The sequence below is a fragment of the Lepisma saccharinum genome, chromosome 29, assembly GCF_977018435.1.
Source record: "Lepisma saccharinum chromosome 29, izLepSacc3.1, whole genome shotgun sequence".
NCBI lineage: Eukaryota > Metazoa > Arthropoda > Insecta > Zygentoma > Lepismatidae > Lepisma > Lepisma saccharinum.
In genome coordinates, this window is record NC_139257.1 from 33396555 (window position 1) to 33411980 (window position 15426).

At 35.4% G+C, this 15426-nt stretch overlaps 1 protein-coding gene across 1 annotated transcript in view; it reads left to right on the forward strand.

The window, feature by feature from the left end:
- The window catches only part of Arl5 (ADP-ribosylation factor-like 5), a 70832-nt gene extending 55795 nt beyond the window's left edge, over positions 1–15037 (forward strand). Inside the window, exons 3-5 of the mRNA XM_083114991.1 lie at positions 6305–6513; positions 10114–10349; positions 14084–15037. Coding sequence (XP_082971117.1) covers positions 6305–6513; positions 10114–10349; positions 14084–14132 — 494 coding nt within the window. The 3' untranslated portion in view covers positions 14133–15037. The remainder of the gene's footprint in view (positions 1–6304; positions 6514–10113; positions 10350–14083) is intronic.
- The last annotated feature ends 389 nt before the right edge of the window (positions 15038–15426 follow it).

Below are 15426 nucleotides of genomic sequence, written 5' to 3' on the forward strand. Positions count from 1 at the left end.
ACTTACTAATGCAAGACGTATTATCAACAGGTTTCTCAACTTTTAAAAATATGTGAAAGAACAGTTCTATTTTTTAAAATCTCTTAGTAAGCGTGAGGTGGTTGTGCAAACAATCTTCAGAAAATAACGATTTTGTGCTGAAATATCTAAAAAAAACTTAGTTTAAAATGTAATATAATTAGTTTTCATATCACTAATTTACGAAAGAAAATTAGTTTTTTACATCTGCGTAAAAAAAAAAACAGGTTTTCTACGCGAAGTAAATTACACGTAATTTACGTATATAACGTAACGAATATATTACCTTGCCAACCCTGTCTGTGAGAAGGGTGATTTTCACGGGTTGTGTAAACCCCAGATCGACTCAAGCTGAAGCTTGCACAGAGCAGCTTCACTGTTTCCTCATCTCGCGTCGGTCTGTTGATTTTTTTCACACTTTCCTTAAATTTTGAATATCACTTGCGAATTCCGTGCGTACCCAATGGATATTCAGCAACTTGATACAGAAATGTCGTTGCACGCGACAAATTTGTGAACGTGGGTAAAGCCTATCTTCGATGAAAGCAGTTTTCTCCAATGCTACACAGGAATACGACGTGAGAACAACGTAGACCCACAAAGCTTTTTGAGGACCATTCGTACCAATTTGGCCCACCTGGATTCCATTAAACTTTAGTCCTACACGTGCCAAATTGGGAACATCATTTATGCAACCCTGTAGGCCTATATGGAACTAAGTTTCAACTTATCTTTTGTGGTTTCCTGTGTTCCGCTGACATTTCCGTACTATCGACGAGTCAACACGTGTCTAGAAATATATTTTGGAAAGCGTCATTGCAGGCTAACGAAGTGTCCCGCATATAATAATAAAAATCACAATAACATAATGACATTTGTTATTGTTGTTATTACATGAAAAAGCCGAGAGATGACGTAAAAATATTAATGTGACGCAACGGTATACATTCATTATCTAGCTTATTTCTAATTAAGACCATGACAATTTGTATTTTGTAAAAATCTATTCTACGTAGGAAAATCATGCAAAAATAATTAAATTATAAGCAAACAAAAAGGTAGTTATCCAGCTGATGGAAATGGAAGTCTCTGATTAATATAATAATAATGATCGCGTACACGGTTTATACAAAACTGGTACATTCCAGTGGAATATTTGTCTTCTTGTAAGTTCAGCGGAAATAAATTAACTTCATATTATATAACAAACGTCATTCAAGTATTTTACTTATTTCATTTTAGTGGTTACACAGGTAATCAGTAAGAGCTTTATAATTGCATTTAGTATTTGTTTAGCGGAGTTTCGACAGCTAGGTCCTGAATCATCACAAGTTGCATTGAAATTTAAATACTCTAGCCAAAAAAAGTTTGTTTTTATTCAATTTCATGCACAGGTAGGTTAATCGGAACTGAATCTACAGTTCTGTCGAACCCACATCCCATTGATCGCAAAACTACAGCATTATCCACCCTGCTATGGGTAAGTTACAAAATGCATATGAAATATATTGGACTCATGCTGCACCTAACTCAAGTACTTTTTGCAGTTCCTTCAGTTACAATCTTTCCAGAATCGGTCTCAAATACTTGGGTGCATCTGCCGCAAGGAAAAGTTGAAATTTCCATTTCATTAGCCGTAACTTGATACATAAGGAATACATGGGATTCTGTAAATACTTATTGATCATATTTTTCAAACATGTTGTGTAGCTTAATAATCACCTTGCAACATGGAGTCAAGGTTATATAGTCAAGTGTTTTTTTTAGTAGCAGTGCCCATTCCAACGATATTGAAATAAATGCACAACCGGTGCGAAATTGTCACTCTTGCCCTTAAATTAGCGACACTAGCGTCACTTCTCCAATGCCAGGGTTTCAAATACGGTGGTGGGTGCAATTAAGTGTCCCGAAGGTATCTCTTGTGCGTGAGGGTCACCAGATATTTTTGCAGGGGGTCAGACAATTGATAAATTGAATAGTAGAAATAATAACTAATTAATTATTATTATAAAATAGCTATTATAAACTAACAAAATAAACTTTATTTAAATTTATTATTGTATCCTTTGGGATACTTTTCTGCTGTATCCACCAAATGAGGGAATATCCAGCACTGCCGTTTGTTTTTATTAAAAAAAACATACGCACTCATTCGCACGCTCACCGTCAATTTCAAACAGTATTCACAAACAGACCTTGCTGTAGCGACTGAAGACCTTCCTGGGCGGCAAGCGTTTAGACGCTGATGAAGAAGAGAAAACGACCGTGAGTAACTGACTATCATCACAGGCGGCAGAGTTCTATGAGGAGGGTATCCAAAAGCTCTTAGTTCGTTACAATAAATGTTTAAACCGTCAAGGAAATTATGTAGAAAAATAAAGAAGTGTATGTAAATTCAGAAAATAAATGTTTTTTTTTAAAAAAAAAAACATCTACTTACTTCGTTTTTATTGCAAAACTGACCTTACTTAAAAAATAACCCTCGTACATTTAAGTAATTAATGTAGATCAATGTATAGTTATTCTATTTCGTTATTAACTTATACACACGTCGTCCAATATAAAAAAGCTTTACGAAATTTATCCGTAGGGTTTGTGTAATATTTTTACTTTGAAAATTAAATTTTAGATTTAAATGGCAGAAGATGAAAAAAAACAAGAAGCTGGTCCCTGTATTTTACACTCAATTTTCTCGATGTAACGTATTTTGTTTACTTCGTTAGTCTGTTCGAATAATAACTAACTGAACTTTATTTCTCTTATAAACTATAATAGTAGCAGCTGTAAGGTGGAATGGTAAAACTTCGATACGGTCCCAACGGATTTCTTCATTTTTACACAAGAAACTACTTACGGAAATGAGTTTCTGTAGCATTTGGAAGTTCGTGGAAGTATTTAATTTCATCGTGGAATCTGTTTCACCGGGAAATCATGTTATTTTTGAACAGAAATATCTCTCTGACGCACAATTGTCGTTCCTTTCATTTCCTTGTACTACGTGAACCAAATGTTGCGAATGTTTGATGGCTTAACTCCCTGTCAGTGTTTCCAACCACGCCGTTTTTTTGTTGCAAGAAGATTGCAATTTTAACTGTTTACCTAACGGAACCTAACCTAACCTAACCTTGCCGTGCATGGTTTGTGGGGCTATTCATGAATTGGCGCTATCCGTGAATGGTTTGTGGGGCTAAGCGTGCATGGTTCGTGGGGATTTTTTGGTTTACAAGGTTGGAAACACTGCATACCCAATGATGTACCACGCTAGTCAAGCTGTCTCGCCATATTGTGTCTTACGGAAGCGAAATGAGGAACAACAATAATTACTCCTCATGTCACAAATTGAAATTATTTTCGTGAAAAAACAAAATACCACCCTGTTTCCAACCACGCCGTTTTTTGCAAGAAGATGACAATTTTAACTATGTTTGCCTAATGTAACCAAACCTAACCTAACCTTGCCGTGCATGGTTCGTGGGGCTATCCGTGAATTGTTTGTGGGGGGCTAAGCGTGCATGGTTCGTGGGGATTTTTTGGTTGACAAGTTTGGAAACACTGCATACCCGATGATGATGTACCACGCTAGTCAAGCTGTCTCGCCATATTGTGTCTTACGGAAGCGAAATAAGGAACATCAATAATTACTCCTCATGTCACAAATTGAAATTATTTTCGTGAAAAAAACAAAATACTACCTTGAAGAATCTTTCGTAATGCAGATAACGTAAGTACGAATGTTAAAAATGACGAAAGAAACGAGTGACAGGTGTTGGGACCATACCGAAATTTTACTGTTGAAAGGAAGATGACAATTTCCAGGGAGTCGACAAACCTGTTCGACCCTCTCCCCCTTTGCCGACGCCCATTCTCTCGGGTATTAGAGATATCTAAAAATTGCTTGGGTACTTCTAGTTTACTTGGTCACACTCCTATCTTCATGACATTATACACTCGCAACTTGGTGCCCTTGAGTATGTACGTCGCCACCTCAGATCATTGCAATCTCGATGTTAAGGAAAGTTGACAATAGGCCATAACAGTTAATGTACCAATAACCATGCCTCTTGAATGAAGTTGTGCATGCATGAAGCATCGTACAATTTTCGCGTATAGCAATGTTCATTACTGTCGTGGTTGTATAATTTCACTTCAGCATTCTTGAAGTTTACTTGACACTTCTGTTCGCTGTAAGAATGAAGTCAATTTAAACAAATATGCGTGGCTTCTGAAATTCTATTTGTTGTTCCAATTTGAACTGTGCAGGAATCTTGCACGCAGTGCCTGATGTACAAATCTTGCTGAGGGCCCCCTAAAGGCTTACTTGAATCGGGGGCTCCACCACACTGCTGGGTTTTGCAGTTTGTAGATCCGGCACTGCCTGCACGTAGGAATACAGTGCAGGTAAGAGAGCCATGCCATTCAACTTAGCCGATATATTGAAGCTCTGGTACCTTATATTGTGAGCTGTATGCTACAGCTATGGTCAGTATATTGCATGGGCAACAAAACACTAGAACTTAATCGTAGGAAAGTAACTATGTCTCGAACACGTGGTTATGTTAACATTAACTTCATTCTTGCAGTGGATGGAGAATAGTTTTAGCATTTCTACTGTTAGTTTCCCTTGCTGATAGCAAGGTGTCATGAAGACACATTTAGGGGATGTGGGGGTAGGGCCCCACACATTCTCGATCACAGCCATTTTGGAGGTGATGTGATCATCACCACGCTCCGATTGCCTTTACCAACCAGCGTTGCCCCCAGGTACCCATTGATTTGAGGTTAGGTGAACCCCAGAGCCGCTTTATGCGGGGATAAGGAGGAAAAGCTCTTCTGGAGCTGTTCTAATTACATATGGAATACGAAAAATCAGCACTGTGTGAAACCTTCAGATGCTGCCCAAAAGTCAATTAGAAAGTTTCATGAATGCATTTTTATTATTTCAAAATGTTTCACAAAATAACCCAGTACCAACACAAAATTACTTTTCCAAATGTAGTGCTATGTTAGTTTTTGTTGGTTCCAGCTTACGTGGATTAAAGGGGAGAAGGATTCTCCCTCCCTCCCCCCTAATATGCCTAAACCTACCAATAAAAGACAAAACAATATGATTCAAAGAAGGGTTAGTGTACAAATTGGTGGTTATGGAATGCAGTAGCAAAGCTTCTGCGGCGAAATTGAATGACTACAGCCCCTGGCCATATTATTAGACGCACCACAATTTTTTTTATATAATAGTTTTGAAGGGGAAAATTATACAAAATTCACCATTAGTTATCTGAAAAATTTCCACATACCGCAAAATCAAGAAAACAGTTTCTACGGAGTGAAAATGACCCTATCTTGCTCTAGCCGGGAAACTCTCCAGATATGAACCCAATTGAAAATGTTTGGTACCTAGGGAAGAAGAAGTGGCAAAGCAAACAATTACGACGAGAATTGGCGCAATTCAAAATATAATTCAAGTGTGGAATCACCATCCTCATATGAAGGAGACAGTTCAAGCATGCATTGATAGTATGCCAAGACGAATCCAAGCACTGATAAAGACCAAAGGCGGCACAACCAAATATTAAAATTAACTTCCAGTCATATGTACATATTATACGTATATCTAATATTCAAGAAACACAGTAAGAAATTATATTTGTAACTATTAATGTATCAAGTAATTGTTGTTTTTTGTTAAGGTTCACATGTAATCAGTGTAATATTTCATGTAATAAAATATAATTAAAAGAAATAGAGAATAACAAAAAAATTAGACGAGATAATAACGTCTTTAAAATTTGGATAAAATTTGGAGGTGCATCTAATAATTTGGCCAGGGGCTGTAGTAATGGTATTGAGTAAAATAAACCTTTTCCTCAAGATCCTTCCTTCAACTTCAAGTGCGTGGCTTATTTGAAAACATGTGTATTGAAGTAAGTATTCATACATCCTATCAGAGATTATTGAGTTTCGGCAACAAAGAAAACAGTTTTTTTTTTTGCTCTTTTTTTTTTTTTAATATTGTCTTTTGATTAGTAGCAAACGTGCAAAATTTTGTACCATTGTCGAGTCTGTTTCTATAATGTTGGCAGCACAAGACCTTTTTCTTACTGGACAGTGCATTGCAGACGGTTCCATTAGATCAGCTCTTTTGTTTCATTGTAATAACTAGAATACCACATTCAGTAATTAAATTTGCTTTTAATTCTGGTATTGTGGTTTATGTGTATTCCTTATTTATTTAGCAAGTAGGTAACATGTGGCGATGTAAGTTTATATTTTTTTTCTTCTGTTTCAGAACATAAAATAGTGATGGTAGGACTAGACAATGCCGGGAAGACTACAATTCTGTATCAGTTCCTTATGAATGAAGTTGTACACACATCCCCTACTATTGGATCTAATGTGGAGGAAGTAGTATGGAAGAATATCCATTTTATTATGTGGGATCTAGGAGGTCAGCAATCCCTACGGGCAGCATGGAGTACATATTACAGCAATACAGAGGTATGTAATTATAACAACATATATTTTCTTAGTTTTCTTTTGATGGTGTTACGTGCCACTAATTTTAGAAGTATTGAATGCTTATTAGCATGCAATGTTAATTGGACATTGTTAAAAATAACAGTGGTTAAAAGTCCAAAAACTAGAATGAATAAATCACCACCGATTAGCTACAAAGAATAATTGGACATTGTCTATTGTCATCTTCAGGTGAACAAATTTATTTTTGCCGATGGTGGGTATTGAGCCTATGACAGACCTGTGATTTTACTACAAATTCTGTGTGCTAACCAATTGTAGGGGGGACAAACATTGATGGCCAAGGGCAACTGTAAAAGGGGGGGGCACAGAGGAGCAATTACCCCTTTCGATTTAAAATGTTATGCAAATAAAAATACATTTCGTGAAATTTTCTTGCTTCGCTTGCAATTTTTCTCATTTTCGTCAGTCAGAGCCGTAGCTAGGGGGCGGCGGGAGTCGGCCATGGTCGCTGAATGATCTAAATGAAAAGAAGTCGTGTGAGAGAGAATGCCATGGCGTCCAGTGAAATTATTGGCATCCTATTAAATCAATATTGCTTTCATTTGCAAAAGTTGGATCTAAGAATGTTCTTGTTCGCTTCGCTTGCAATATAATTGTTTTCTGTAATGTTTTTAAATAATGTGTGTTGTATATATGTATTGAATTAACTTAGAATATGTATACAGTTTAGTGTTAGCATGTTGCATATGTGTTGTCTTATTTTATGTCGCTCCATGTTCCATATGTGTAAAACATGTTGTACATGAAAGTTATACTTGTTATATGTACAAAAAGAATTATCTTCGGAAAGCATATCACTGCCATTCAAAAATACAGTTTGTGTGCTTGTTTTCCATTATTAGCTAATGTGAAATTGACGGTGCTGAAAAAAATATTTCAAATCGTTTGTTCCAAACAAATGCTTTGGCACAGACTTCTACCCCCTTTTTCTGTAATTTAAAAGGATAGTAATGTCTTTGATACTACTACTACCACTAGTAGTAGTAGAAATAATAATAATAATGCCATTATTCATGTTTTATTATTATTATTATTGGTACGTTTATCCTGGTACTTGCCTCCTCCAGAGAAACATTTGTGGTCGCGCCTATGGTGCTAACCAACTACTACACACACAGGAAGAGGTAGTGTCTCGGGAAATTCAGTTTAGGATGGAACTTCTTATAGTGTAGGCAAGGTTCTTTTATTTAAATCTGGTCGATTTAAATCAAGATTTAATTTTTTTTTTTAATCTGTGATTTAAATCACTTTAAAGAAATAATTTTTCAAGTAATGCACATAAGTAATTTGTAGATATCAGAATCACTTTCAGTAAAAGTACATTAATCTCAGAATCATTCATTGGTGTTTATTAGGCTCTTATTCTAATATTTTCAGAGGAAAAGCATGGGGGAAAAATACATGTACTGATGTGGTGAAGCTCATATGAAAACAAAATGTGATATGTAAACAGTAAGGACACTCAATTTCTGTTGCTTTAAAACTCGATAATTTTCATAGGCAAAAGTAGCAAATATTGAATGTAAAATAATGTACAAAAAATACTAATCATGTCAAATTATAAATAGTGGAATTATCATAAGCACTAAATAAACAAGATATTATTTTGCAAGCTATCATTAAAAAAATACTAAAATTCAGTTACAAAGACTGGAAAGTTACAATTATGTAATACATACAAAATGTTTTATAGTTTTTCTTGTATGTACGCATTGCTTGCATTGTAGAATTATTTTCCTATAGTTTACGGTTATTTTTTTATTTATTGCAATTTCCAGTACAGCAGAAGCCATTTTAAACCAGATAGACACAACAGTAAAACAGTGCCCTGGTGTTAAAAACAACACACGAATCAAGATAAAATAAAATAAACAAAATATAAACATAAACAAGCCAAGACAGTACCAAGGTAAACAGATTACTTTCACAATGCATTACTTATGTACAATTTTTTCTAAGTTTGTGATAAAAGATGAGCATAAGAAAACAGTTTTTATTTTTACTGGAAGAAAAGTTACTGAAATTATTATTTAGTTTTATTAACACTTAACAAATTTTTCCAAAGTAGGTTCGTACATGCAGTATCAGAAGCAGAAAAGTTATTTACATATATTTTTTTCTTTCTTTTAATCAAACTTTTTACAGGAGTGTTTACCAGAAAAGACCTTTCACATAAAAAAGCATATATCTATATGTACTGTGCTCAAAAACATACAAGTAAATTTATACATGTTAAGTCACAAACTGTGATTTAAATTTTAAAAAAAAATCATCAAAAACGTTTTTTTTTTTTTAAATAAAAATCATGATTTTATCCACCCTGGTGGTAGGGTATCCCAAGATATAGGCATAGGGTAAATTGGCTAGTATCCCTGGCTGGACTGTAACTCCAATTTATCAAATTTACAGGAGAGGAAGCAATGTATTCTAGGGAATATGTCTGACTCCTAAAAAGAGCCAGTAAACTGGATATACGTGACTCCACCTTACTGCTAAGGATTAGAAGAGGATATATATCGTTCTGACTCCTAATAGAGTTCTTCAGAGTTTATTTAAACAAAACTGAAAACAGCATTTTTGGAGTTACGTTCCTCTGGTTCTCATATGACGAATTAATGCTCCATTCTTCCTATTCAGTTTCACAATTTCCTTTAGTAAATATCTATAAATTGCTAATACCGTAGTTCTTCGAATCGAAGACTCCATTGAATCTAAGGCGCACCTGAATTTTCGCCTAATTTTTTCAGAAAAAAAATCTTTAAATTTAAGGTGCAGGAATATGCACAAAGACGTTCATATTTTAACCTTCGCAGTGTTTATTTAAACATTTATAGGGTACATGTTTATTTGTTTACAAATATCTATACTGTACTTAACCTTGCAACATTGGTAACTTCTGTTTTTACAATTTTTTGTTTATTTTGCTTTTCCTTCTCCATATTTATCCTGTTACCGGTACCTTACTACAAGTGCATCCCGTCAACGAAACCTGACTACCGGTATGTAGTCAATATTCTATCTCCTGCGCTTTCCCGATTACGAAACTGATAACAATTGAATGACTATTTGTTGTAAAATGTTCATTGTTGTGCTAACACAGCAAATTTAAAGGGGAAAAATTTCGTTGAGCATTTTCTTATCAGGAAAATGAAATGTTGATTGTTGTATTGCAGCTACCGGCAATTTTAAGGAGAGTTAAGAAAAAAAAATATTTACTCTTTGTAACTACCGGTATTAGAGACTGCAGTAGATTCTATGTTGTATGTGCATGAAATACGTATATTGTAGTATATACATCGAATCGAAGATGCCATCGAATTTAAGGTGCACCTGATTTTTGGACGTTTAAAATCTGACAAAAACCTGCACCTTAGATTCTAAGAACTACAGTAGTTTCATTACACTCAAGCTTCAGAAGAAACCAACATTTTGGATTGCTGCATTAAGTCTGCCATTCAATTTTTACTCAAGTTGAAAGACTACAGTGTATTAATAGTTCTATAAATTTTGTACGTGCGACTAAGATAAAGATAATTAACTATAGTATTTTTATTTCAGTTTGTTATAGTGGTTATAGATTCAACAGATAGAGAGCGACTGGCAGTTACAAGAGAAGAACTGTATAGAATGCTGGCACATGAAGAACTGGCCAAGGCAGCAGTGCTTATATTTGCCAACAAGCAAGATTTGAAAGGCTCGATGTCAGCAGCAGAAATTAGCAAGCAGTTGGACCTCACTTCCATAAAAAAACACAAATGGCAGATACAATCTTGTTGTGCACTTACCGGTGAAGGGTATGTATCATTGTTGAATGTCAACGTTTGTCCTTGAAACCGCATAGAGATACTGACAGAGTAAACATGTTTTCAAGTGTAGCAAACCTGTTCCACAATCAATGTTTGTGTTGTTTTATGATATCTGGGAGTGTGTAAGGAACTATTTTGGATTGTGTGAAACAGGTGTACTGTAATACTCTCAGAACACGTAATACACAGGGACCTAATTAGGACAGGTTGGGTTACTGGCTCCTTGAAACTTCCTTGTGCTCCTCCAATTTCCCATAGCTTGGAAGAAATTTTACTTTAAAATGAAAAGAAAGAAAAATCTCCTAATTTTTTTCTGGAAAACTTTGCATACAGAACATGTACAATGCAACCTCGATTTTATGTTTTTCGGGGGACCAAACTGAAAAACTTAAAATGCGGTAACATTTAAAATTGAGGAAAATTTTGTAATATTTTGGTATGTTGGGATCATGAAGATTGAATGTATAATGTGGTATATGTTTTCCCTTTATAGTTGTTGTATAGTCACGGACACTTCTGGATTGTAACAAACGCATTGACTTTCAGTGATATTATTATAATCCAAAAGTATCCATGACTGTACTTGTTGAGATAAGTTATATGGAAACACAAGAACACATGTAAATGGCAGTGAAAATCCTCTCCAATAACAAAATAGCATAATTGTGCTGAACAGCTGGCATCGAAAATTTGTTTCTGATGTTTTATGAATTTCAAGTGTTACAGTGGCACAAGTACCTAATGTTCCCACCTCTTTCTCGACATTGTGAAACTGGTGGTAGTGTCGTACATATTTGAGCAGAAGGGATAACTGTTGGATTTCACTACATTCTGTGGCTTCTTCAGGAGATTGGACATGATAAAAGGTGAATTCTTAAAGGTCAAAAAAGTTATGTTGAATTGTTGGACTTTTAACCAGTGTGTTGGTTTCTTTGTACCATATAAACACCAATTTGTTTAGATTTAGGGATCGTTGATAGGCTATGTGGAATCCTGATATTCGAAGTTAATTGGCTGCGAGAGGTGTATTGTAAGAGGAGGGGGGGGGGGGTATAGCTTGGAGGAGCTACGTCAACACTCGACCAAGCAAGGGGCTTGCCCTGTGAAATAAGAACTACACTCAACGATTAAATTTAAACACTTCAATTGACTGGTCTGGCAGGGGTGTGGGAGAATGATAGACAAGGATTTAGGAACATTCATTACCTGTATATCTCGATGTGAAGATCGACTTGCCGATCCATTGATGAAACTCTCCTGAAATAAAATTCGATAGCGCACTTATCCTCGCTGTAACTCCTTTAGTGCGGGTCGATAATCCAACTCTGAGGCAACAACTATTCACGCCATAACTTTCTTAGTTCAACTGCTTGTGTATTTCCGAGGCTACGACCATGCACGCGGTAGATTTCAGATACCAACTGGGGGAAGAAAGTATTCTCTAGCTATTTAAATGAAATTCGAACTTTCGGCTGTGGTTTGAGCATAAAGCTGTGTTTGCATTATCTTTCCTGCAATTCCGGAAGAATTCGTATCAGCAGATTTTTACATCCGCTGAAGATCGCAGGTGTCATTTGCTCTTTCCAGCTTCCTTCTTACTCGGGCCCTTTTTATTAGGTGATTAGACTATCAGGCTATGGTGAAAGGGCATCGGGAAAGGGGGGGGGTGTCGATGGACCCCTCCTGGAATTTGACACTGTTCATTTAAAGATACAAGATAGTCGAAAGTGTGTTACTCTTATTGTTAAGAACAGACAAAAAGTTCATTTAGGTAGTATTCGAAGAGAATAATCAAAGTAAAAATGCATTGGTCGGAAAACATCGAGTTGAAAATACACAAACAAGGTTATATTCTACCATTTCTTCCAAAGAACAAATGGTTCTACAGTTTTCAAAACTCTAAAAATTACAGTTGTAGGTGAGAGGTCACAAAACAAACTTTATGAAAAAAAAATCCTAACATTAAAAGCCTTTTCTTGAACAATTGTTAGTTTAATATAATATTTATTATTGTATAACATCATTTTATAACTGTGGTAATAATATTATTTTTCTACTATTCAACTTTTATCATTTGCCCGACCCCTCCTGCAAAAATTTCTGGCGATGCCCATGGCTGGGAAGTTTATTTCTTGATGGTAAAGGCTCCACTTAGTCTTGTGATCTGGGTGAGACCTGTTTTTGGACGTAAACTGCCAAGCGCACCCTCTGTTCAGGGACTGCAAAGAAGAATTAAAAATAGGTAGTCACACAGAAAGGTTGACACTGTAACAGACCAACTACTGTCTTTTTAACCATTTGGCAAGATTGCAATTACCCCGTCACACTTTTTATCCTTTCATGTCTGACGACTTGGTTAAAATGTTAAACCTGTCAGTATAGACTAGCGATGGGACCGATTAATCGGTACTCTATCGGTATCGGCCGATGTAGGTATATCGGTTTATCGGTAAAATTACCGATTATTTTACCGATCCGATATATCGATAAATATCTTATAATTTAGTGCAAAATTCTGCCATTTGGTTGTAATTTTTATGGACAATCTTGATGCCCTACTTTCTAAAAAAAGTCATTGTCTAAATATTTAACTTCTTTTGCACTGTTGTCACCTCGAAACACACTTTTATTAAGCAGATCAATGAACATTTCAGGTTCTTCAAGGACCATTTCTAACTTTATATCGGATCGGTAGAATATCGGTTATCGGTAAATTTTATATCGGTTCTTTATAGGTATCGGCCAAAATTTCATATCGGCCCATCCCTAGTATAGACCCTTCTGTGTCTGACCACCTTTTTTAACCTTTACGTCGAACCTCTTGAAGAAGCCAAAGAATGTGGTGAAAGCTTGCGTGCCAAAAAAAAATCGTAAAATTACCTCTGTGAAAATGTTGGCATGTGGTGTGCAGGTGTGGATCCCTTCCCAACTGCCAGGTTTTTGGATATATTATTATGCCTAACGTTTCTGAAGACTCAGATGTTCTCGTCTTTTATCACAAAGTTTAATGGGCTCGAGAAAGTTTGATTTAAACCCACTTTAAGCTCGTGATAGACTAATCGGAACTGAACTTGCAATTTAAATTTAGACCTGATCCACTATGCAATATGCTTCAAAGGGGATCGAATCCAGGACCCTTTTAAAGAATAGGTTTTCCTTTCTTTGTTTATTCACTTTACTTCTCATATTTTATCCTTCAGTTACCATGGCAATGGGAGAATACAACATACAATAATATCTATTCCAGACCTGGACCCATATTTTTGGAAAACAATACTCCAATCTCTACAATGTAAGTCAGCTTGCTTCCTGTTCACAGTGCTAATATTGTTTACAAAAAACGTGCAAGCATAGGTTAGCCTCTCCCATAGATCAGTGGTAACGTCATCGCCTTGTTGTCTCGGGTTCGATAGCTGGTGCAGCCACATGGTGGTTTGGATCCCACTTTAAACTGTAGCTCCAATTCCGATTAGCCCCTATCTGTGCATAAAGCAGACTTAAAGAAACCCGAGCAAGTGTAGGTTAGAATTGCTTCTCAGTGATGTGACTCCTATATACGCCACTGGTGGTGTGAGTTATGCTTTACATTCTGTTTTCATTTAAAATGTTTATCACGTGTAAGACATGAATGTGAAATATGCTTCATGGAATTTCATAATTAACCAACATTTATATGGTGCAAATTAAGACTTCTATATAATTTTCTTTTCATTGCCTTTCAGATTGTATCAAGGCTTAGAATGGATTTGTAGTCAGCTCAAAAAGAAATGACAGCAAGACGGAAGAATAGGACAAATAAAAGCGTTGAAGATTGTAGCATGTGTGGATGGTTCCAATCGAAGGCTGTTGGGAAAATAGATGAAAAGTGTAAGAGAGAATTTACAAAACCAATCAGTGTGTAATGAAGATCATGATCATGTGCAGTGCGTGTGTGTTGTTACGTTACAATATGGTTGTTAAAAAATGAATTGAAGTGTCTTAGTGAAAGTACTGTATTTACATGAAACAAAGAAAAGTGTTTCTCTCATATTGAGAGACAGCCAGTGTTGTGAATCAAGATGAAATATGCCATTTCTTTGGAAAAGGACTACAATTTATGAATTCCAGGTTCTTCTAACAAAGCCGTAACACTGAAAGTGAAACATTTCCATGTTTCTTGCCTCCATAAAGACAGCTTTTCAAACTTTTAACAAAAAATGAAACAGGTCATAGTCATTAAGACTGCATAATTAGCTAATGAAGTACTACATTCTAAGGAAATAATAGTCCATTGTGTTTAGTGAACTGTTAAACTCTTCTGAAGAGTATGTGTGCGAATATATAAGAAAGTGTGGATGTTTGTTCTCAAGACCTGTATTCCAATTACTTTTTTTAAATTTTATTTTTCTGAATGTTTATTTGTAATGATAAAAAGAACGTATCTTGGTAGTGTTTTTAAAGTGAGTAATGTGTAATGATGTTTCAAAAAATCCAGCGCATAAGCTGTTAAACTGTGAACAGTGACACAAATATATATATCACTTGAGATCAAGAATGAACTTCCAACAAATGCTGTTAATTTTTTTTTCCTCTAAATGTACATGACATGTTCAAGTTAGAATGTTTTAGATCGAATGGCCATAATAAGTATTGTGGGTTTTTAAATCTTTAAGTATAAAGTATATATTTTATTTAAACAGAAAGTTGATATTCTTATTTTTTCAAGACTTACCCTTATAAGTGTCTGTTCAATATAAATAAAGTGAAACTAAATTATTGCACAACATCCATTACTATTCAGTACAATATTTTTTCAAAATATTCATAAAGTAAAACTGGTATTTGTTAGTATTAGCCTCTGCGGCAGCGTGGTCAGAATAATGCAATACAAATCTGGAGGTTCGATCATTGTGATTAACCCAAGAGCTAGAAATGTGATGTAAAATAACAAAAAACTAGATAGGTAGTACTTGTTGGTTTCGGAAAATATCAGTTCAAAAATACAGTTTGATAGTCTCCTGGAGTTCGATATTTCATAGGGTGTGCAAAAAATCGCCACATACTGTACTACTATCGCAGAGTAGAA